Genomic DNA, 24993 nt, shown 5'->3' on the forward strand with positions numbered 1-24993 from the left:
GTTAGAAATAAAGACACTGTTGGAAGGTCTCAGGGAGCAGAGGAATTATCCATTGGAGGTCTAAAATTGTCAGGCCATTTTCATGTCAGGATTTTGTCGCCGATCTTGGGTAATATGTATGATCTGCGACTGCTGGAAAACTGGAATTGAATTTAAGTTACAGTGGAATGTAAACACAATGCCCCATGCCTTTAACTGGAGCCTCTGGACTACTCCAATAACATTACCATCTCCCTATTATTCTTACTGTCAAACTATTGCTTCACTGGCTTTACCAGTCTATGGTGCATGGTTGCTCTAAGTCTACTCCTCACTCAGGCCTCTAAACTGCCCAACTGCCAGGAGGTTCCAGGACTTCCACACGTGACAGACTTTGGAGATCCACAGGGAACGCAATTAGCTGTCCTGTTACTGCCAACCATTCTGGCGTTGACAAGTTAGGCTGCCATAGCCTAGAGATTGGTTGGTGAGATTTTGGCATGTGTAGCCAACCAGAAAGGGAAGGGTGATACTGTTGTAACATTTAGATTATTTTCTGAGCTTTTTGACAGCAACTAGGTTCGTGAAAACTGACAACCATTAATAAATATTTAAACTATGTACAACGAGAGGTTTAAGCATGATGTTGCTAGAACCTTCAGCACTCAGGTTCCAGTTCCATATGATCTGATATCCCTGATGAAGCAGGCTGACAGTTATCATATACAGTCACTGTTAATCCTATTCACGTCAATGACCACTTGATTGCTTTCCTGAAGAAGGTTTATACCTGAAACATTGATTTCTCCACCTTCTGATGCAGCTTGGTTTATAGCCTCCTGGTCGTCTACTTTGATTCATGCATGAGTATGAAAGCACGACAGCTGTGATTGGGACATTTCTAAGTATCATCAGCACCGTCATTACTCTGATCTTTACACACCAGCTTGTGCCACAGATTCCTTTTGGGAGCTGAAGCCCTCAAATGCACTAAATACCTGCCAACATAAGGTCCACTCTTTGGCAAGAGTGAGGAAACACAACAGGCCCTGAACTCACACCTTCGGGCAACCATCCACACTACTTCTACATGATAAGGTACCAGAGGGACACCATTTTGAAAAAAAAGCTATCACAGGTAAGGGCAGCAAGAAAAACAAATTCACTGCACCGTAAATGCCCAAGAATGGAAAAAACAGAAAATGCTCAGGAAGAAGGAAGACCCTGCAGCTAAAGGAACAAGCTTCAAGCTGGAATTGTTAACTGCTTTTCTTCGCTTTAAGTGAAACCCATGGTTTTTTTTAATGTAAGCCAGTCTACATAGATCAGTGAGATTTCCCTAAAAAATGTTCTCGCTACTCTGGCGATTTACTGAGCAAAGTCATAAGGTCTTCAACATCATCTGAACAACAGTAAACCAAGCAGGTATCCCATTTAAAGATGACTGCTGCTTTTAAGATGCAGCATTCCCACAGTACGGTACCAGAGTTCAGCCTACAGCATGAAGACATCGCCAGAGACAGAATCTTGTGGAGGTGATGGGGACCAGTAAGAGACCTGCTCTCTACCTCATTTTTAGAATTCGCACTGTACCACTCAGACAATTAATGGACTAAGACTATTGTTTCCCTGCGAAGGAGTTGGGGCGATTGGATGGGTGGGGTGGGAAGGGAGGGTAATGTGGCAGGCTGCCCACTGAGCTTTGCCAGCCTCAAGAGCCCAGCAATTCTTCTGTACTCAGCAGTAATACTCTTGAGGGCACTGGCTTGAGACAAGGTTGAAAAGACCAGGATTGTTTTCACTGTAAAGGCAGCTGCCGAGAGGAGACTTGATAGAGGTCTACAAAATTATGTCAGGCACAGATAGGATGGATAGTCAGAGGGTTTTTTTTCCCCAGGGTTGAAGTTTCAATTATAAGGGAGCACAGCTTCAAGGTGAGACGGGGAAAGTTCAAGGGAGATTTGCAAGGGAAGTTTGTCATGCAGAGTGCGGGAGGATCATGGTACACTCTGCCAAAAGAGATGGTGGAAGCAGGCACATTGTCATTTAAGAGGCACTTGGATGGTTACAAGAGTCAGGAGGGAACAGAGAGATACCGACTGAATAAGGGCAGAAGGTTTGTTTTTTAATTTAGTTAGGACATGATGATCGGCCCAGGCTTGGAGGGCTGAAGGGCCTGTTCCTGTGCTGTACTTCTGGATCAAGAGTATTGCTCCCTGTGTGGATGGGAATGGGGACTGCAGAGAGGATGAACCGACTGACTGCAGCACCGTGGTGCAGGGAGCTATTCAGGTGAAGGGAGAGAAAAGAAATATTGATTTCGTTGGGGATATTGTGGTTAGGGGCATACACACTATTGTCTGTGACCAGGACCGAAAGTCCCCGCATGGTGCTCGGGTTCGGAATATCTCATCTGGACTGCAGAGGAACTTGGAGTGGGAGGGTAAAGATCCAGTGGTCGTGATCCATGTAGGTACCAGCACGATAGATAAAACTAGGGCAGAGGTTCTGCTAAGGGAGTATGAACAGCTAGGAGCTAAATTAAAAAGCAGAGCCAAAAAAGGTAATAATCTCTGGATTACCCCCTGAGCCACGAGCTAATTGGCACAGGGTCAATAAAATTAGGAAGGTAAATGGGTGGCTCAAAGATTGGTGTGGGACAAACGGGTTTGAATTCATGGGACATTGGCGCCAGTACTGGGGAAGAAGGGACCTGTTCTGGTCTTCATCTCAACCGTGCTGGGCCCAGAGTCCGAGCGAGTCGCATAACTAGGCCTGTGGGCAAGGCTTTAAACTAAATGGGGATGGGGTGGTCTCAGTTATAGGGAAATTAGAAAACACAAATTAAAGGAGGTGGTAAGAGTGCAGAACTCAGGAGAGGTTATTAAAATCTCTAGCACAGACAAATAGGACAGAGTGTATGGAAAGGGATAGCTATCAAACTTCAAGCATGCTGGACAAACGAATGACAATAAGGAGAGAGACGGTTAATACAGGCCTGAAGGTGTTATATCTGAATACACACAGCATAAGGAATAAGGTAAATGAGCTTGTGGCACAGATGGAGATTGGCAGGTATGACATGGTGGGCATCACAGAGATGTGGCTGCAAGGGGATCAGGACTGAGAGCTGAATATTCAAGGATATACATCCTAGCGAAAAGATGGGCAGGTGGGCAGAGAGGGTGGAGTTGCCTTATTAGTCAGAAATTAAATCAAATCAATAGTTAGAAACGAAGTAGGGTCAAATCGTGTAGAATCTGTGTGGGTAGAATTGAGGAACTGTAAATGTGAAAAAACCATAGTTGGTGTTATTTACAGGGTTCCAAATAGTAGTCAGGAGCTGGGAGCAAGATACACCAAGAAAGATGTTTAGGAAAGACAAAGTTACAGTGATCATGGGGGATTTCGATATGCAGGTGGGCTGGGAAAATCAGGTTGGTAGTGGATTGCAAGGAAAAGGAATTTGTGGATTGTCCACGAGGCGACTTTTTGGAGCAGCTTTGTGGTGGAGCCCACTAGGGAACAGGCAATGCTAGATTTAGTGTTGTTCAGTCAGGCAGACCTGATAAGGGAGCTTAAGGTGAAGAAACCCTTAGGAAGCAGTGTTCATAGTATGATTGAACTTACTCTGCAACTTGAGAGGGAGAAGATAGAATCAGAGGTAACGGTATTATAACTGAATAAAGGTATGAGGGAGGAGCTGGGTAGAATTGACTGGGAGAGGAGCCTAGCAGGAAAGAGTGGAACAGCAATGGCAAGAGTTTCTGGGGGTAATTCAGGAAGCACAGCAAAGACTCATCCTGAGGAAAAAGAAGCATGGTACAGGGAGGATGAGGCAACAATGGCTGACTAGGGGAGTCAGGGAGAGCATAAAAGCAAAAAAGAGAAGGCATATAATGTGGGGAAGGGCAGTGGGAAGCCAGAGAATTGGGAAGCTTACAAAGTGGGCAACAACAAAAAAAATAAGGAGGGAGAAGATTAAATATGAGGGTAAGCTAGCCAGTAATATAAAGGAAAACTGTAAGAGTTTCTTTAGACAGATAAAGAGCAAAAGAAAGACAAAACTGGACACTGGGCAGCTGGAAAATGATGCTAGAGAGATAGTAGTGGGGAACAAGGAAATGGCTGAGGAGCAGAATAATTACTTTGCATCAGTATTCACGGTGCAAGACATGAGTAATATCCTAAAAATTCAAGAGAGTGAGGGGGAAGAGTTGAATATGGTGGCCATTACCAATGAGAAGGTGCTAGAAAAACTGAATGGCCTCAAGGTGGATAAATCACCTGGACCATATGGACTACACCCCAGAGTTCTAAGGGAGATAGTTGAAGAGATAATGGAGGAGTTAGTGGTGACCTTTCAGGAATTGCCAGAGTCAGGGAGGGTCCCAAAGGACTAGTGTGGCACCCTTGTTCAAAAAAGGGAGCAAGGCAAAAGATGGAAAATTACAGACCAATTATGGCAAGTAAGATACTGGAATCCATTGTGAAGGATGAGATTTTTGAATACTTGGAATTGTATGGTAACATAGGGTAGAATCAACATGGTTTCATCAAGGGGAGGTCATGCCTGACAAATCTGCTGGAATTCTTTGTGGAAGTAATTAGCAGGTTAGGCCAAGGAGAGCCAATGAATGTTATCTACCTGGACTTCAAGAAAGCCTTTGACAAGGTGCCACACAGGAGGCTACTGAGTAAAGTAAGGGCCCATGGTGTCAGAGGCAAGATGCTAGCATGGATAGAAGCCTGGCTGTCTGGCAGAAAGCAGAGAGTGGGGATAAAAGGGTCCTTCTCAGGATGGCAGCCGTGACAATTTATGTTCTCTTTGTGCTTAAGAGTCAATAAAGTGTGGCACTGGAAAAAGCACAACAGGTCGGGCACTATCCAAGGAGCAGGAGAGTCGACGTTTCGGACCGAACCCTGAGTGCTGCCTGGCCTGCTGTGCCTTTCCCAGCACCACACTTTATCGACTCTGACTCGCCGGCATCTTCAGTCCTCACTACCTTCATTGTTCTTAATACCAGTGAGATAGTTGTTGCTGTCTGTACTGCATCAACCTAAGGCCATGTATTGAGGAGGAATCCAGGAGCAGGTGAGTGACGTTGGACAGGAGGTCTCAGGGTCAGCTGCAAGTGCAGGTTGTAGCTATCAGCAGACTGCCTCCCCAAACCCTTCCTGACACATTTCTCTTGATTCGGCATCAGGTGCCTTTGAACAAAGGGCTTTGCCACCTCTGAAAGACCACAAGCAAACATGTCAGGATCTGCTGGTTGTGGTCCCAACCATTGCCAACTGCTGGGATTTACCCAATGTGTGGCATTAATGACCCATGAAAGGGCCTCAATTAGCAGCAGGCCTGGCAAAGGGTAAGCCATCCTTCTGCCACTGACTTGGTCAGAGTGGTGGCAGGGAATTGATGCTGCTCCTGTGGCCTATTCATCCTGCTGATTAAATGTTCCCCTATACCACAGGGGGAAGGCACAGAGTTACTCCCAAATAGAAACCTTGTATTTTTCTTTGACCTGAGGGAGAAGTATCTGACCTCTGTTAGTATTAATTACTAATCTCCAGTACTAAATCAATTTCTGTCACAGTATATTTAACTTCTACCCTTTGCCACCTAAAGTACAAACCCAATGAAAGTCTTGATGACAGGTTCTGACCTGAAACATCGAGTCTCCTGCTCCTCTGATGCTGCTTGACCTGCTGTGCTTTCTCCAGCTCCACGTTTTATTGACTCCAGACTTTTCAGCATCTGCAGTCCTCACTATCTCCAATGTACAAAACCTTACACTTAAATCGGCTATGGTTATTCTTCAAGTTTTTTTAACCAATCTAAATTTGTTTAGTCATTTAGATGCATCCTCTGCTTTTACCTAACCCACAGTTTTCACGCAGTTCAGCAAATGTAACCATCTTAGAAGGGACACTTTGAACTAAATCAGGGTTGTGGAATACACTCAGAAATGGGTTTTTGTGTTGCAGAGGTAAGTTCCCTTCCTCTGAGTCAGGAGGCCCAGGTTCAAGTCCCACCTGCTCCAGAAGTTTGTATTAGCATCTCTGGACAGGTTGATTATGGAAATACTTAGACTCAGAGGGGATTTGAAAACTAGCTGCTGAAATTTCATTTGACACCATACCTTAGTCTGGCAAAAGACTTGTGCTGAATGCTCACCTGTTTCCTATTTTGCATCCAGCCTGCTTTAATTTTGAGATTCCTGTGGCTTCCACTTTAATTAAAAGTCATTCATGTGGAATGTAGCTCAGAGCCTTTAATAGGGATATTAAACATTTGCAAGTGTGAATGGTTGAAGTGGAACAGCTATGCTATCACACAGGGCCATGCTTGTAAATTGTTGGTTTAGCTAGATACGGGTGATTTGGTGGCAACTTAAAAAGTAAATTGTCACACTTTCACTAAGTTTAGGCTCCACGAGCTGAATTTTACCAGAAAATCGGCCAAGTATCAATTTTGCTGAGTTTCATGGAGTCTCTCTCTCCCTGAACCCCAACGAGATTTCTCATGCTATCTTCCAAACTTGCCTTGTTTCTTATGCATCACACCCTTTGGCTTCGAGCTCAGTATGTCCACTCTCTTGCCATGGGTGGAAGGGCTAGCCACTGCTGAGACATCACGGGATTCGTGGGACCAGCACTGCCTTTGAAGCCCAGTCACACAGAGGTGCTCTGCATGATCCTGCCAATTGCCCCAAACGTATTGGGCAGAGAGAGATTGACACTCTGCCTTGGCAATAAGGAACTGGACTTACTGGTGGATGGTTGGGTGCATGTGCTCATAGAGTGCCCTGAGATGTTGGGGACTAGTGTGCAGGATGGAGGGCTGAAGGAGTCAGCAGTTAACCAGGTTACCTCTCATTTCGGGAACTGCCACTGCCTGGTTTCTATTGAATGGGGGAAGAGAATGGGAAACTGCATGTCAATGAGGTGTGATTAACCAATAATGAGATGTTGATGCACCACTCACTACTGACAATCGCATCTCACTGTTCAACACTTGGTTGGAAAATGAGATTTTTGCTCTCATCTTTGGGAATCTCCTTACAGCCAATCTCACTGAAATCTCCACCTTTCTTTCCAACGCCCATATCATTCAGTTATTGCTACAGTTCTGCATTCTGTCCTTATTTCCAATCAATTTATATTGAGTTGATTAAAAACATTTATTAGTTTGTTTATCTTCATCATATGGTATTTATACTTATCCTGCTTTTATATTTTTTAAATTTTCTATCTGATCATTGATGGATTTCAGCTTATTTCATGTTGCATTTACCCCTGCAATATCAATTAGAAAATCTCATTGCAATCAGTAAACATGGTTTTTAGAAAGGAAAATCAGGTTTGATGAATTTACTGATGTTCTTTGAGGGAGAAACAAGCAACATTGATAAAGGGGAACATTTGGATGGCTGTACTTAGATTTCCAGAAGGTTTTTGACAAGGCTTCACATCAAAATAAAAGCTAATGGTGTAGCAGGTAACATATTAGGTCAGACAAGGGATTACTTAGCCAACAGGAAACAAAGATAAAAATCACACAACACCAGGTTATAGTCCAACAGGTTTAATTGGAAGCACTAGCTTTCGGAGTGTTGCTCCTTCATCAGATAGCGAAGGAGTGTCGCTCCGAAAGCTAGTGCATCCAATTAAACCTGTTGGACTGTCACCTGGTGTTGTGTGATTTTTAACATTGTACATTTCTGTCCAACACCGGCATCTCCAAATCATGAAACCAAGAGTCGACATAAATCGGTCATTTTCCAATTGCCAAGCTATGGCAAACAGAGTGCCACAGGGATCGGTGCTGAGGCTTCAATTATTGACAATTTGTCTCAATGATTTGGATGAAGCGACCACATTATTTAAGTAGATGGAGATTGTAGAATGTGAGGTCAAGAGGTTTCTGTGTATCCTTGTTCATGAATCACAAAAGTGAGTTTGCAGCAAGTGATTAGGATGGCAAAGGAAGTGTAGTTCTTTGTTGCAAGGGGTACAGAATATAAAAGTAGCGTGTTTTGCAACAACTGTATAGAGTGTTGGAGTCTTACATCTGGCGTACTACATAGTTTTGATCTCTTTGTTTAAGAAATTATGTAAATGATTTTGAACAAGTTCAGAGAATGTGCACCCAACTGCTTGGAATGGGGAAAGCTTGTCTTCCTGTCATGTCCCTTCAGGAATGTGTGTTTCAATTAAGTTGCCTCGACTCTTCTAAACTGAATGGATGCAGGACTAACCTGTATCCATTCAGTTGAGGAGAGTCGATGCAACTTAATTGAAACACACATTCCTGAAGGGACATGACAGAATGGATGCTTCCTCTTGAGTGAGAGACTAGAACTCAAGGTCACAGTTTCAAAATAAAGGGTCATTCTTTTAAGATGGAGAAAGGAGAACTTTGTTCTTTGCTTGTGATGAATCTGTGGAGCTTACTTTCCCAGGAAGCAGCAGAGGCAAATTCACTGAATATTTCTAAGGCATAGGTAGATAGCTTCTTGACTAACAAAGGAGTTAAAGGTTATCTGATCTCGGTCAGAATGTGGAGTTGAGGCCACAGTCAGATCTATGAAATGACAGACCAAGCTCGAGTGACCAAATGGCTAACACCAGCTTGTAACTGATTTGCATATTTGTATTGATACCTCCTGAACTTCAAAACCTCCTGGACAGGTAACTCCTGAATTTCAGAGATGCACTCATAGCAGAACATTACCTGGCAGGAGTTCATGCTAGAAATCTGTACAAGCAGTCCACACAACATGACACATAGACAGGAATTTAAGAGGACCACAAGTCTGATTTCTCAGTATATCTTTCTGATAAGTGAGATTCCCCACAGAGAGCACAATTTCATAAAATGAACCTGACGAATCTTCTAGGAGAAAAAGTGAGGTCTGCAGATGCTGGAGATCAGAGCTGAAAATGTGTTGCTGGAAAAGCGCAGCAAGTCAGGCAGCATCCAAGGAGCAGGAGAATTGACGTTTCGGGCATGAACCCATCTTCAGGAATGATTCCTGAAGGATTCCTGAAGAAAGGCTCATGCCCGAAACGTCGATTCTCCTGCTCCTTGGATGCTGCCTGACCTGCTGCGCTTTTCCAGCAACACATTTTCAGCTCTGATGAATCTTCTGTCCTGTTTCTCCAATCCTATGTTATGTCCCAGATATTTCAATTAATTTCCATCTGTGATAGTCAAGTATGTTTCTATAATCTGTAAAACCTCACAATTTCCTGATGCTGTTTGTACATCCAGTTGAATTATTTCATTTCACGTACTTCTCCCATTCAGGCAGCTGAACATTGTGACAGTCTTTGATTATTCCTTTGTTCATTTATTCCGAGTTTGTGCTTGCATGTTTTATTAGCTCAGTATTATGTAATTCTCACCCTACCTCTTGGCAAATGTCCAAACTTCAATTATCTACATTTAAAGTTTTAACACCTTCCTCTCCATATTTAGTTTAAGAAAAAAAATTCCAATCCTTTCACTATTTTGGTGATTTCCCAAGTCCCTGACCATAGCAATATAGCTCAATCACTCTGGACATTAACTGAAAATGCATGAGTCCATTGTCCAGGACTTTTCATTTCCAAACTTCAACACAAAGGAACATCCTGGTCAGCAACTTGTGTTTTTCTATTCAAGGTTCATGATGGTTCGATGCTTGAGTTATCAGCAGATCTGTCTGATCCTGCCTAGTGTAGATGTATCTCACCTTCCTAGTAGTAGTCACAAAAACTCAGCTTTTCTAAAGCTGAAATTAACTTCCAAGTACTCACTACTTAATCAAGGATGACATTTCACAACTGATTAAATAAATGAATCAGAGTATTTAGAGTCAAAGAGATGTACAGCATGGAAACACACCCTTCAGTCCAACCCGTCCATGCCGACCAGATATCCCAACTCAATGTGGTCCCACCTGCCTGCACCCGGCCCATATTCCTCCAAACCCTTCCTATTCATATACCCATCCAAATGCCTTTTAAATGTTTCAATTGTACCAGCCTCTACCACTTCCTCTGGCAGTTCACTCCATACACGTAACACACTCTGCATGAAAAAGTTGCCCCTTAGGTCTCTTTTATATCTTTCTCCTCTCATCCTAAAGCTATGCCCTCTAGTTCTGGACTCCCTGACCCCAGGGAAAAGACTATGCCTGTTTATCCTATCCATGTCCCTCATGATTTTGTAAACGTCTATAAGGTTACCCCTCAGTTTCCAATGCTCCAGGGAAAACAGCCCCAGCCTGTTCAGCCTCTCCCGATAGCTCAAATTCTCCAACCCTGGCAACATCCTTGTAAATCTTTTCTGAACCCTTTCAAGTTTCACAACATCTTTCCAATAGAAAGGAGACCAGAATTGCACACAATATTCCAACAGTGGCCTAATCAATCTCCTGTGCAGTTGCAACATGACATCCCAATTCCTGTACTCAATACTCTGACCAATAAAGGAAAGCATACCAAACACCTTTTTCACTATCCTATGTACCTGTGACTCCTCTTTCAAGGAGCTATGAACCTGCACTCCAAGGTCTCTTTGTTCAGCAACACTCCCTCGGACATTACCATTAAGTGTATAAGCCCTGCTAAGATTTGCTTTCCCAAAATGCAGCACCTCGCATTTATCTGAGTTAAACTCTAACTGCCAGTTCTCGGCCCTTGGCCCATAAGATCAAAACCCTGTTGTAAGCTGAGCTAACCTTCTTCACTGTCTATTACACTCCAATTTTGGTGTCATCTGCAAACTTACTAACTGTACCTCTTATGCTCACATCCAAATCATTTATATAAATGACGAAAAGAATTGGACCCAGCACTGATCCTTGTAGCACTCCACTGGTCACAGGCCTCCAGTCTGAAAAACAACTCTCCTCTACCACCGTAATCTCTAATATAATGATCGTACAAGGCCAAAACACATTATTCCCAAAAACCATGGCTCTACCCACCCAAACCTCAGGTTCGCTGTTTCTACTGCGCAAAGAGTCAATTGGAGAAGATTAATAATGAAGTTGAAAGCTGATTTCATTTAGGAATGGATAGAACATCATTAATGGCACTTACCTCATGGCTTCCTGCACTTTAAATTGTTTCTATTTTCAATAACGATATGTTTGCAAAGAAATAAAGATTTAAGTGGAAGTAACAGAATGTGGTCATGGTGCCCAGAGCAATGTAATGCACTGGGTGTTCCAGGTTTCATCATCAGCTATTATACATTTTTAATTCTATTTTTGTTTGTTTTAGAATTATTCCCAAGTAATGCATAGGAATTGAGACATTGTAAAGCAACAGATGGATTTTGAAATCTATAAATAAATGTCCAGGACTTCAAGAGTCAATAGATGCTTCCCTTGACAGTGCCTTGACTGCTTTTATTCTTCAGTGTCAAGCTAACTCTTTTGTTACAAACTAATAATAGCTTGACAAGGTAATAGCCAAGTTGGCAGAGAGTCAAATTGGCGAAGCCAAAGAGAGCTGGCATGTTGTTCTCATTTCTCTAGAGAGCTTGCTCCTATCAAAATCATCTGTCCAAAAATGTAACTAAACTCTGTGTGTCAGGTGCTTAGCTTGCCAAAACTAAGTTGAAAGTGAATTCTTAAATATAGAATCCAGCTGGCATCAACTTTGAAAGATTAATTAGTTATAGCTGGTGTTATATCTTACGGTTGGTATGCAATATACCTTTAAGGTACATGCTTATTACATCACTGTATATTGGCATGTGACCTGATGTTATACAGGTCTCAGTCTCCATTTTACTGTGGCCACTTGCAACATGACACACTCAGGGAAATGTGCTACAATTCGTACTTAAATTTGTTCAGTACAAGCCCAGACAGACAATGATGGCGACTCTAATACATATGCAAATACCAGGAGCTATATTAAATGTTTATTGAATCTTTCAGTATCACATGACTCAAGTCTATTGCTATGTTATAGGAGCTAACATGAGTGTCACCTCATCATGTACACAAATACCTTTGTGAAAGTATTTTTTTAAAAATCATTGCATCTACAGCAGATTAAGAGGCGAGAAGGGATCAGGTTTGACACAGTTACATATTTATAAAGAACTGACTTTCCAAGTCCAGATACCATATCATATTACATCATCTGGTAATGGAATATTACTTTATTAGCTGTTTTGGTTAGATTCTTCAGTTTGGCAGTGACTTTACTGTGAGGAAGTTTGAAGTTAACTGTTTGAAATATAATGTGAATGCATTGAAAGTGTCCGTTTACTTCACTGGGTGGTAAACTCATCTCTGAATCAGAATCTGTAGGTTCAACCCCCCAAATGTAGAAATAGAAGGATGTAATCTGGTATTGTACGATGCAGGGGTTGCCTTCAGGATCAGACAGTAAACTGAAGCCAATTCTATCTATTCAAATGGTAATAACATGTAGGCCTAAGAAACTAAGTACTTGACCTAAATATTGAGAAGTTAGGAGCTGTCAATGAACAAAGCCATTTAAGGGTTTCAAATTCAGAAATTACTAGAAGCTGACAGACAGGGACAAACTAAAAACGTAAAGGTGAAGAGACTTCTGGCCGTTATTCCAAGTATGCCACCACACAAGGGGTGTGAATTATGTTGGAACTGCACAGAGCTTTGTTTAGACCCGATCTGGAGTATTATGTTTGGTTCTGGGCATCATTAAAATAAGGTAAATTGGCCTCGGATTGAATGCTGTGCAAATTGTACCGAATGTTATAGGGCTGAAAACGTTAAATTATCTGTACATGTTGCACAGATTATTTTTGTATATGACTTGAATATAGAATATAAAGGAGGTGATCTAATTGAAGTGTTTACAATATCAAAAGAAATAACAGAATAGATTGAGAGAAAGCATTTCTTTGGTGGACCTGTCAGTTCAAGGGTATTAGCGTAAAATCAACTAGATCATCCGGGGAAGTGTCAGAAAGAACTTCTTCATATAAAGGGCAGCGAAAATCTGGAAATGTTGAAGCCACATTAATTGTAATTTTAAAACTGAGATTGATAGATTTTTGACAAGCAATGATACTTTGTTTCATAGAATCAAGGGAAGTAGATGGGGTTAAGAGTCAGCTCAGAGATGATGCAAGTAAACGGAAGAATGGCTAGCCCCTGTTTATATGTATTTCAAGAAAAAAACAACATATCATATATTGAAGTTTGAGATATTCATAATACTTTAGTTTACAAAGTACTTTACAGTTTAGTCATTTTAGTACAAAAGGAACCAATTTGAACAGAACAAGCTCCAGCAGAAAGCAATAATATCATTATGTTACCAGATGATCTACTTATGTGATGTAAATTAAGAAATAGATATTGATCAAGATATAACTGCCACAGTTTTCTTTACATCCACCTAAGGGAGCAGATGGGCCTCTAGTTGAATATTGCATCTGAAAGATAACAGCTCCTCAATGCAGCATTCCCTCAGTATGTACTGAAGTGTCAAGCCTACATTTGTCACAAACGTTTCTGCAGTGTGATTGTGAGGTCACAGCTTTTCAACCTGGAAATGAGACAGTGTAACTGACAGAGCCTTGGTCCGACAGAAAGCAGAACAGGGGTGGGCTTCTTCCAAATTAATTAGTCTAATTTTCTAGTTAAGGAATCATGTAACGTGCTGCCATATCTACTGACATAGCGAGAGTGTCCACATTTCAGAAACGATTAGTTAGTTACAAATTGTTTTGGGAATGTGAGTGCACACTGGAAATATACAGTGAAGGACTGTCAAGGACACCTGAAAGAAATATATATCTTTGGATAAGTCTTTTATTCAATAGGATAATTTGAACAACAGATGATTCAATAGAAATATTTCAAGTCAAGGAAGAATCCTGCAGAGCTGGCAAAAGTAGGCTGTTCACTGAAAGTGAGGGATTTAGAGCTAGGTACAAGTGTTTACCAGAATTCCAAAGATTAATTTCCAAGGAGAAAGCAAACAAAAATTGTATTCCTTAGAATGCAGGAGGTTAAAAGAATGACGTGATTAATATTTTCAAGACATCTAGGGGAACATATACGATGCAGAGAAACTATTACTGCTGGTTGTGGAGTCTAGGACTTGGAATCAAAGGGTCTAGATTAGAGTGGTGCTGGAAAAGCACAGCAGGTCAGGCAGCATCCATGGAGCAGGAAAATCGACGTTTCGGGCAAAGCCCTTCATCATCTCTCTATCCCTGATTAAGGGCTTTTACCTGAAACGTCGATTTTCCTGCTCCTTGAATGCTGCCTGACCTGCTGTGCTTTTCCAGCACCACTCTAACCTCGACTCAAGTTTCCAGTATCTGCAGTCCTTGCTTTTACCTTGGAGTCAAAGGGCAGAGTCTTGATGTGTTAGAGGTCTTCTTTACTAGCTGGACAGCCATTCACTGACAGATCCATTCTGCCTCTTTTCTCAAAGACTCACCAAACCACGGGTCAATCAGAGCAAGCTAATCAGCAGCCTTTGACTAGAGTCAAGATCCAATCAGAGGGAGTTTCACCCTCTGAAAGCTGCTGGCCACTCAAACTATTGAGTTTAAAAAAAAGTACACATATCAGTGATTTTGCAATCAGTCTTCAGATTGCAAAGAGCTTCATGGTTTAAGACACGATGTTGCAAAACTGTACATAACCTTTAACTATCTTAAATTAAGTGTCACCACTTCCTAAATTTTTTTTTGAAATTGTTAACCATGTTCATGAAGGTTGAATTTTTTTGTGCAGTAATTCTAATTCAAATGACAATTTGTCCATTTGTCCGTTTGTTGGTTATTGCTGTTCAGCAAACTAACCCAATCTAGGTACTGAATATAGCCATGATCCATAAGTTATGGGTGGTGCATCATTAAGTCTAGAGGGTAATTAAACCTCAGCATTCATAAATTCTCATCCATTACCACAATAATATATCAGATGCTTGACTACAAGAGCAACACAAACTCATTGAGTACTCACACTCATCTCACCCTCTCCCTCCAGATAGTGGACATTGAGGCTGAATAATCCAAAAGGGAGATAAATTGCCATATCAGGCTGGAGTATACGATCCACATTTCTGCCTCACATCAGCTGAAGCATCCAGTCAAATTGAGTTTTTTTCTTCTGGAATTGTACCAATTTAAAAATGAGGTGACAGACCTTAATCAATTAATTGCCTTACACAAATGAAATATACAAAATGGCAAAATGTACTGTTAATCTGTTGTATCTGGAATGGTTGTTTCCTGTTTTTTCTCCACTGACAGATTCACCAGCAACAGCTCCATTTCAATATTTGGTAACTGATTTACTGAAAACATAAGAAATCTTTTTGCTTACTTCTCTAAGGGACTCTTTATCAGATTGCAGAACACAGAGTGATCTTTCTGAACTAAATAGCCTTTAATGTATTCCGTGAGGTGTTATTGTGCTGGCTAATGTCTCAAGATCCAAATAGAAAAGTTATTGTGCACAAAGCATTGCCTGTGAAAGCCTGTTTTAATCCATTGCTGGGGAAAACCACCAAGATTAAAACAGGGCGACACATCATTCATTGAAGAATTAACCATTAAATAATCTATTAAATGGCATATCCATTCTGCAAGAATTTGAATCATGCTTATTGAAAAATGATTTAAGGAAATTACCATTAATAGTTAATGGTAACTATGAGGCTAACCAACTTATATCCATACTGTTGGTCTTAATCACTCCTCTTAATGTAATATACCAACTGATACAATAGATCCTCAGAAAGCACCAGTAAGCTTCTACATGTCCTTCCATGTAACTAATAGATGGAAACACTGCTTCTTTATTTTAAGTGACAAATTTATATCAGTATTGATTAACAATGACCTATGATAAGGGGAAAAACTCTGTGACCAACATTTTGATTTTGAATCCAAACAGAAAGAAAGAATGGCTGGGTGTGATAAAACTGAAAATGTATGCTCCAAGAGAAACTGTAAAGGAAAACAGAAGTGAAGAAGGATATACTGTAATAGGGTCTGGGTAGTGAGGTTGGATAAAAACCACATCTTTCGTCTTTGCCATGTAGGCTGCACTGTAGAACAGACAGATGGACGAAGGGAAATGGAAGTGTTGCACTGGAAGAGTAGAAAGTGCTTTTCTGAGGTGTTGGCTGCAGTCATTTGAATCAAAATGCAACCAGATTTTGTGGGAACATTTTGAAGGCCTGTTTGTGGTATCTTTTATTTAGAATCATGAAAAGGCAAAGCAGTTACTCACCACAATCTGTAACGATTTCATTCAAATAACAGAACACTCATTGTAACACAATGCAGAGTTTATCTGGCTTTGTATCATAATCAACATCGAAGTATTTTTCAAGTTGTTTTGTCTCAATCATCGCATAACAACATTGTTCACAATCAAGACAGAAAGTGCAACTTCCATTAGAAATTAGATTAAAGTTTTTTTGCAATGCAAATTAAAACACTTGAATCATGTGTGAGTAAATATGGTTCTGTGCCATAGCATCTTCAAATTCATCAACTACAACATACCAAGGCTATGAAGTTCCATGTTTTATATTCCAATCCTTCATAAATCCAAGGTGATCTTCAATTTTTAAATCAATACTCAACACCTCATGTAGTCAACTCCTCTTCCTGTGACATTCCTCATTTCCAGACATAGAAATAATATGAAGTTATACTATAAAGTTTTGAGTTGAACAAAAGTGACAAATGTTGTGTTTAATGATATAAGGTTGTAACTTCACATCTAAGAATATCCTGAGACCAACTTTTGATGAGGCAATGATTGCAAGATTTTTCTGAATAAAACTGAATGTGAGGAGGTTCCTCCCTGATAATGTATTTGCTGGCTATGTTTTCCACTAGTTTGCAAGGACACATCATTTGAAAGGCACTAATGCACAGATCCTTTGACTCAAATTTCTCATCAAACAAGAAGAGACTGTCCAAAAGCATTTTTGCACAGTCAGTATCTCTTCAGGTCTCCATGACAATATATGGTCACATGAGGCTCATTACTCTTTCAGTCCAATTGCTGTAAACTTCCTGTAATTCAACTTGCTCGGCAAGACTACCCTGATGCATCATACAATTAATGCCCTAGATATCCATATCAGTCACATTAATTTATGTAAAATTCAGGACAAATATAAAGGAAATTTGATAAAGAGATGCCTAGTTTGTATTTCTTAAAGGTCAATTTAAAAAAACACATTGGAATTTTATTTAAAACAAGACATTTCTGAGAAACTGCATTGTTCCAAATAACTGCTGGTCTTGGTAGCTCAGACTCACTTCAGGAAAAGCAGTTCACTGTCTTATCATTAAGTTTAAGGTTGCTCTGTTTGAACAGTATTTGCAGACTTAGAGTCTGTGTTTGAATTTTCAGTTGAGGAAAACCTGCTACAGTAGAAACGCTTAGTTCATGTCTCCTGCCTTTTAAATACTGTTGCTGGTAGGGTTAATAAATATTGTGGCAACATGAGCAAGCTGTGTCTGCCAAGACTCCAGAGACAACTGTGTGTGGTTAATGACTTAGCCACACATGCAATAATAGCAGATAACTGACTTAGGAACACTCTATGCCTTTTATCTTTTTGTTTTGCCTTCAAGAGTAAGCACCATTAGTGAGAAAAGGTATTTCTTTTTAAAGAGAATCTCTGCAGAAAGAAATCAATTTTGTATCCAATACCTGAAGAATAGGTGTGTTTGTCTAAGAAGGTATTGGATTATCCAGAGAGGTAAAGATTTATATTTTAATTTTACAAATGATGTGTGCTAACCAATTCCACATCTGTATTGAATGTTTTCTTTATTACAAATCAATAGTCTTTTATTTATTAAATAAACTTGGTTGATTATTCTTTTCATGCTAAGTTTATTGTAGAGAAGACATACAATTGACCATATCGAAACTTTTATTTTATACTGTGACTCATGGAGTCATGGGACTGGATCAATAGCACACTCTTTGCACCTCAGTTGTGACAATATTTAGAAAATTGAAAGTAGAAAAGTGATAGTTTTTAAAAAAATTCCTTGTGAGGACATTTTAATTCCAAAAAAAACCCAGTGAATATGGGTCAAGTGGGTTGTAATGATGCCATCAATGGAAATCACAGAACCAAAATAATCTTAAAGCTTCCTATTCTAGGAACAAGCAAGTTTTCTGTTTCAATGAGGCAGGTTGTTCATTTAAGTATTTTAATGAGATCATGTGTCTTATATATTATCTCCATTTTAAATGTAACTATTGACAACTGGGTTTCCAATGTATTGGGAAAACTATCAGCTTAAAAGTGAGTACTGCTATAAGGGACAGAGAAGTGTCTTTTTATACAACTACTTGTGGACCAGTAGGAACAGAGCTACGTAATCCACAGCCCATCACTTCCAGGTTATGCTGCTTCCTTTCACATAATCAAACCCCATTCCAAACATGAACACCTCTCCCAATCACTGACTCCCCTATCTCAGCCTCTGATCTATCTTCAACTCCAGCTTCAATCATTCCCAAACCAACACTCTGTTCACATTCAAGCAACCTGTACAAATACACCTGCTGTGAAATCTATTGCAGCATACCCTGCGTGATAGGAAGTCAAGTCCATTGTGGGGCAGGGAGGGGCAGGAGGTTGGCTATCAAGGAGAGATCTGCACAATCCTATTTTTAAAGAAAAACATTGTGGAAGTGAAATCTCCTCAACATATGGAGAAACTTCACATTTCTGCTTTCCATTTCAAAATCCTGCCTGAGTAAATACTGCAATATCAATGTCAACTACTATCATCTGTTTTCAGACTACAAACATTGAACAGTTTACGAACTTAAAAGTCATCGCTAAACAATGTGTCATGTCTAGATTATTTGATAAATATGCCGATGCTGAAATGTTGTTTTATTGTACCAAGGGTAGAACCAATCTAAAGCAAATCAATGAAAAGACAGGTTTTGAAGAAAGAAAAATAAACAAAATGATTAAAAGATCATTTTGTGCACCATACTGATGAAGATCATCAATACTCTGGCAGGTTTCTGAAAATGTCACCAATTAGCCCCAATCTCCTGTTTCTTCCCATGCATTTTTGGCTTAATCATAGATCCAAGATAGCTAAGGTAATAAATCAGACTGTGGTCGAAAACCGGATGAGAAATTCCTCAAAATCAAGTACCTCTTATTTAGTCAAGATCTATTTCCAAAGAAACAATAATCAACAACAGCTTTATTCTTTTTTAGTAGACTCAGATAAGAAATATTTTTACAAGATATGTTTCAATGTCTTCTATCGAGTTAAAGTTTCGGCTGTTTTTTTTTTCAACCCTACCTCTCAATGACCAGTTACTAAATATGTCTCTGTACTTTTCTGGGTGGAATCAATCTTGTTAGCATAACACTTGTTAAATAAACTGTTGCACCATGACATTTGTTTGAAAGAATAGTTGTTAGAAATCAGATCTGATTCACTTTTAAGTGTAGTTTCAGTAAAGATTTGTGAAGTTTGTTCATAGAGTTTGTGTGTGCAATTTGATTTTACTAATGCAAAAATGAAGAGACTGCTTACAGCAGTCGAAACACCAAATCAAAAGTATTGCTATTTTGTAAATTGCTTTGAATATTTACAATTTTTAAATAGATTTTAACTGATTTATCATGTTTAAACAAACAGCTTCAGTTTTTTCCAGAATGGTATTGTCAGTTATGAACTAAGTCATACACACTATATTTCTCCCTGTCTCTCCTCCTTATTTCTACTGCACACTCTTGCATTCCTCTTTCCTAGCCCAACTTGGCAGGTTCTAGCTTGGCGCACATTCTTATTAGTTCAATGCATTGGATTTTTTTTTAAACATCTCACACAAGGATATAAGGGCAGAAAGGAAGGGAAGGAAATTATAAGTGATAAATTTATTTTTGTAAAAATCAAAGATATTGATTTGGTCTTCAGTAACTCAGTGTCCAATTGGGAATCTGTCAGTTGGTTGATTGTGGAGCATTTTTTTCCCCTGGTAGCTAGGATGCAGATGGATGACAGTCAAAGTTGCAGCAATATTTCCTAAAGTCAGAATTAATCCAGTGTGGCAGGTGAAAAGGGGGAGAGAGAGCTGGGGAGCATGCCTTTCAGCTGTTAAGACATGAAGCTGCTCTTCTTGTGACATTATGGCAGCAACTAAAATGGTAAGTCAAAACTGTGTGCTTAAGCCATTCAGTAAACACAGCTTTCAGTCATGTGATGGGGTGGTTTCTGCTAATGTCATTCAGAGAATCAAGGTACTTTGATTTCCCTTACCAAAATGCATTGAGAGGTGACCTGGTAACTGTAAAAGCATCAGTTCCCAAATTAGCATTATAGATCATCATGTTTTCCTTGTTCAACAGACAGCTCATCTAGATACAATATCTATGCAATATAGGGGATTCAGAAACTTTTGTAAATATGGCAATTTGGTCAGCCTTAGACATTTTTATCAGTTCACCAATGTTGTCCATTTTTAAAGAACACAATTCAAACATAAATGTAAAATAAAATTTTCTTTGGGATTTCTCTGCATGCTATCTGGCCATGACACGTGCATAATCATTATAATGTTAACATTGAATTAATACAAGGCTGAGAAATTAAATCTGGAGAGACAGAACACCAGCTTCAATTGTTTACATATCAACAACAGCAAACTAGCCTAAAAATCATTCCTCCAACTTTCACATATTGGCAGTATCCCCATTGCATTCTTAATAGTTTTAAATCACCAACCAAACAGGCATTGTCTGAACAGGCCACTGAAGTGACAGAGCTATTCAATTGGCTCAGATTCCACATTACACAGGTACTGCCAGATTGTCAAATGGAACTCTGTTTTAATTCAATTTCACTGCATTTGTCCTGCGTTACAGATGCTTTGTGGTGAACCGATTATTATTTTATATATTTGAGTGTTTAATTATACTTATCACTACTAGCAAGTTTTGAGAAGAGTTGTAGCTCAGGTTGAGGTTCTGGATATAGGTTTGCTCAGCGATCTGGAAGGTTCATTTTCATGAAAACGAGCAAACCTACATCCAGAACTTATCACTACTATGTCTCCCCTAAATCTAAGTTTACAAATTTAGGTGACCTGGTAGTTTCACTATATAGTTTAATTTCTTTACACTATTTAGATTTTATATAGTTGGACTCTTCCCATTGAAGAAATGCTGTCCTACTCAAGAGCAGAATTCCTATTTCTAATTTCCAGGCTATTCTGCTATAACACGTGTTTCGTCGATGCGATTGACGAATTGGGGCACTGTTTTTAAAGCACGAACTTTTAAAGTGTATGTTGGCTATTACGCAATCATGTTCCCAAGCTTCAAGTGCTGTTACGAAAGCGCGACTTTTCTATAATGCAGGATTGCCCAAGAAACCATTGCGTTGTAGAAGAGCTACCTGTATGTTCAGGCTTTCGTCCCCTATTTTGGAAACTTGCTTGTAGCACATATTTAATCTTAAATGCTCTGCCTTCTAAACCATGCTGCAGTACTGATGTCAGCTGCAGACAGCCCTCTTAACCATGACTCACTATCTCATATACTCCCATAGTGTTTGTTTGAAATTCATGAGATGACCATTACATAAATACCTGCTTGCAAAATGTATAATCCTAATTCCCCTAGGAACACTTTCATTTTTCTTCTCTGTAGATTTTTATACCTAATAGTCTGGGTGGCTATTTGATTTCTCGCTTTTCTGAAACTGTGTCCTGCTTCTGCACATTTACTGGAAGTAACACATTGTTTGACAGGTAAAGCATCCAACTTTAATAGCTGGACACTACCTAGCCAGGGTCACTGGATCTGAAACGTTAACTCTGGTTTATCTCCACGGATGCTAAGCTTTACCACCAATTGCTGTTTTGTTTCTGTTGAACTAATTTATGCAGCGTCCCCGACTCTATCGGATACTTGCTTGTCATTTCTGTTTACGTCATTTTTCAGAGCTGATTTTCAAAAGGACAAGGGATTCAGGAACCGTTCTATTTCAATGTTTCCAGTAGTTCCTATCTAACTCAAAAGAAAGTTTTGAAAAGAGGTCATTTGAAATTGCGCCCCTTGCTGGTGGGAGCAATGAGCGCAGGGGTCGGAGTGTGCACGGCTCGCCCCTCCGGGAAACGTTCGGGATCTGATTGCAAATCCTGGTGATGAGGTTACACAAGCTAAAACATGACAAACTAGCTAGATCTTACTATTGGGAAGAGAAATCTCGGAGCAAAGCCTGCTTTCCCCCTTATCGTGCATCCCTCTCTATTCATTGTGTTTCAGGGGGCATCAGATTTTACCATTTGGTCCCCAGCTCTTTCCTCCTTCGACCTCTGGGTATCGCTGAGGGTGACATTAACCTGTCAACTGCTATTCCCTTTGTCCCAAGATAACACATTTCTTCCGGATTGTGAAATAAGCCGCGGGACTGGAAAATAAAAGGAGGTGCTGGGTGGCTTGGTTTTAAACGCCTGAGTTCGGACTTCAGCAATAACAGCGCGCAGACTCGGTTTCTGACTCCTCGCCAGTGTGACCAATCCGCCTTGCTTTTCGGACTGGACAGTAGGCCGAGGCACTACCACAATTCAGACACTGCTTTACAACAAGAGCAGGAGATGAAACCTGCCTTCCCAGAGCTCCGCTGCACACACTTTCCCTGCACCAGTGTCACACTGAAGGTTCACATTTTCATTCAGATCAACGTTAAAACAGCTACACAGAGCAGCTTGGTCAGAATGACGAGCTACTGCTAACGAGCAATAAATCCTTTTGGAAATGCCGCGGGATAGTGTGGATAGCAGAATCCCAGTGAGTGAGTCCCATTTGTCGCTGCTCAAATTCTGCAACATGATTTAAATATAACCGATGCTGAAAATCTGAAACTAAAACAGAGAATGCTGGGGAAACTCAACAGGTCTGGCAGCATTTGTGGAGAGAAAGAGACAGACAAAGTTAACGTTGAGGGTGCGCTGGACTTGAAACGTTAACTCTGTCCCTCTCTCTCAACAAATGCTGCCAAACCTGCTTAGTTTCTCCAGCATTCTCTGTTGTAGTTTCAGATTTCCAGCATCCCCCCTGTTTGTCTCCTTATTCAAATATAACGTACCCTATTCACTACTAAGCGGAAGGGCAATGGTAAGGCGTCAGGGGACTCTGATATCGAGAACTGGCCGGTGTGAATCAGCCGGGGGTGCTGTACAAGGTAATGAGGGACAAGGTACAAGGTAATTTTGATATCAGCAGAATTTGCCTTTTGAAAATGCCCCTTTTTACCCAAATCGAGCACTGAGCAGAAATTGCAGGTTCGACAGGAAAGCTGATAACTTCCTTAAACTTTCCTGACACTAGGATTTCAGAATCTGGAGGGACAGGCGATTCTTGCCGTCCGTCGATGCTGAGGATAGAAGCAGAATTGGTCATTTTAATTTTCAATTCGAGCGAATATTTTAAATCCACACCCCCTCCCAGCCAAAAACGAATCGACAAGAGTGAGCATCGGCGTTACTCAGATCTCTCGGTTCAGTCTGAAGAAGGAAACCGAGGGGGTGCTGCGCTGTTAGAGGGAGAGAGGGCAGGATTTCAGAGAGCGGCTGGATTACACTGTCGGATCCCCCGCCTGCCGGGATCGCACTGAAGGCTTACATTTTCAGGGAATGAGAGCGCGAGTCTCTCCCATAAACTGCGCCACTCTGCGCTCAGAGGGGAGAGACCTGGGTCAAAAGGACTGGGCTGCCCCGAGTAAACCTGGTCCATTTTCACATGTCCCCCTGAAAACACAATAACGAAGAAACTCGAAATGATGTGAAAACTCCACTGTCCGTCTCAGAGTAGTGTCCACAGGCTGGGCTCACAGGTGGGACAGACAGACACACACACACACTATAGATATCAGCTTCCAACACTTACTCCCTGGTGCAGTCACCAGCAGCCAGACCGCCTGTTATTTCATGCTATTACCCTCAGCTACTGTGGTGGGGGACAGCAGCTTCAACACAATCGGAAATAAGCTCCGGGGGGGGGAATCTCAAACAAGTCTCACTTACCGCGGCTAACAGCAGAAGGAGTCGCGCAGTTCCCATCTCGCTAAATGCTAAGCTGGTCTCACTGTCCTCTCATTGACCGGACACTTCGCGGGAATGAGTTGCTGGCGATCCGGTTATGACAGTCCCATTGCTCAGAGTTAAGAGGCTGTGTGTGTGTGTGTGTGTGTGTGTGTGTGAAGGGGATAAACAGTGACTGACTTCAGGTCCCAAGGCTGCGCCTCTGGGTTCTGCGACTCGCCGCTTTTACATTGAAATCATCTCTTGCAGCTTGTCCCTGGTTGGCTGTCTCGATTCCTCATTCCCCCTCACCCCGCCCACAGCGAGCTGGCAGATTGAGAAACGAGATCATCAATAACTACCTCTGGAAATGAAAGGCTGTGATACAGAAAGGTTACTCCAGCAGCACCAGCCTGCAATTGGACAGACGTGTGTGTTTGACAGAGACAAATATATATATATATTTGTTTTAATGAAGCCATCGCTGAGATGGGGGTGGGGAGGGGTGTCCCGTTTTTGTCTGAAGCTTTCTCTCACATTAGCATCGAGATTGGCACCATTCCGTTGTCCGTGCTAGCTCGGAGTACTGGGTAATCAGGTGTTCCCGCTCCTGTGGGGATCACAGGGCTCAGCTTTCAAACAGTTTGACGGGAAAAGAATCACTCCGGTAATGGTTAATGATGTGGAGATGCTGGTGTTGGACTGAGGTGGACAAAGTTAAAAATCACACAACACCAGGTTATAGTCCAACAGGTTTATTTGGAAGCGCTAGCTTTGGGAGTGCTGCTCCTGATGATGAAGCTCCAGACAACCGCTTGTGAAGGAGCAGCGCTCCGAAAGCTAGTGCTTCCAAATAAACCTGTTGGACCATAACCTGATGTTTGTGTGCGATTTTTAACCATGGTTAATACCAGAGACGCGCTGCCTGAGAGTGTAGTAGAGACAGACCCGA

The 24993-nt window shown here is 40.9% G+C and overlaps 1 protein-coding gene across 1 annotated transcript in view; it reads right to left on the reverse strand.

The window, feature by feature from the left end:
• Window positions 1-24284, reverse strand: part of ngfrb (nerve growth factor receptor b) — a 184334-nt gene extending 160050 nt beyond the window's left edge. The window contains exon 1 of the mRNA XM_072561733.1: window positions 24045-24284. Within this exon, the coding sequence (XP_072417834.1) occupies window positions 24045-24080 (36 nt within the window). The 5' untranslated portion in view covers window positions 24081-24284. The remainder of the gene's footprint in view (window positions 1-24044) is intronic.
• Window positions 24285-24993: the final 709 nt, after the last annotated feature.

This window comes from Chiloscyllium punctatum, chromosome 42 (assembly GCF_047496795.1).
Source record: "Chiloscyllium punctatum isolate Juve2018m chromosome 42, sChiPun1.3, whole genome shotgun sequence".
Classification (NCBI taxonomy): Eukaryota; Metazoa; Chordata; class Chondrichthyes; order Orectolobiformes; family Hemiscylliidae; genus Chiloscyllium; species Chiloscyllium punctatum.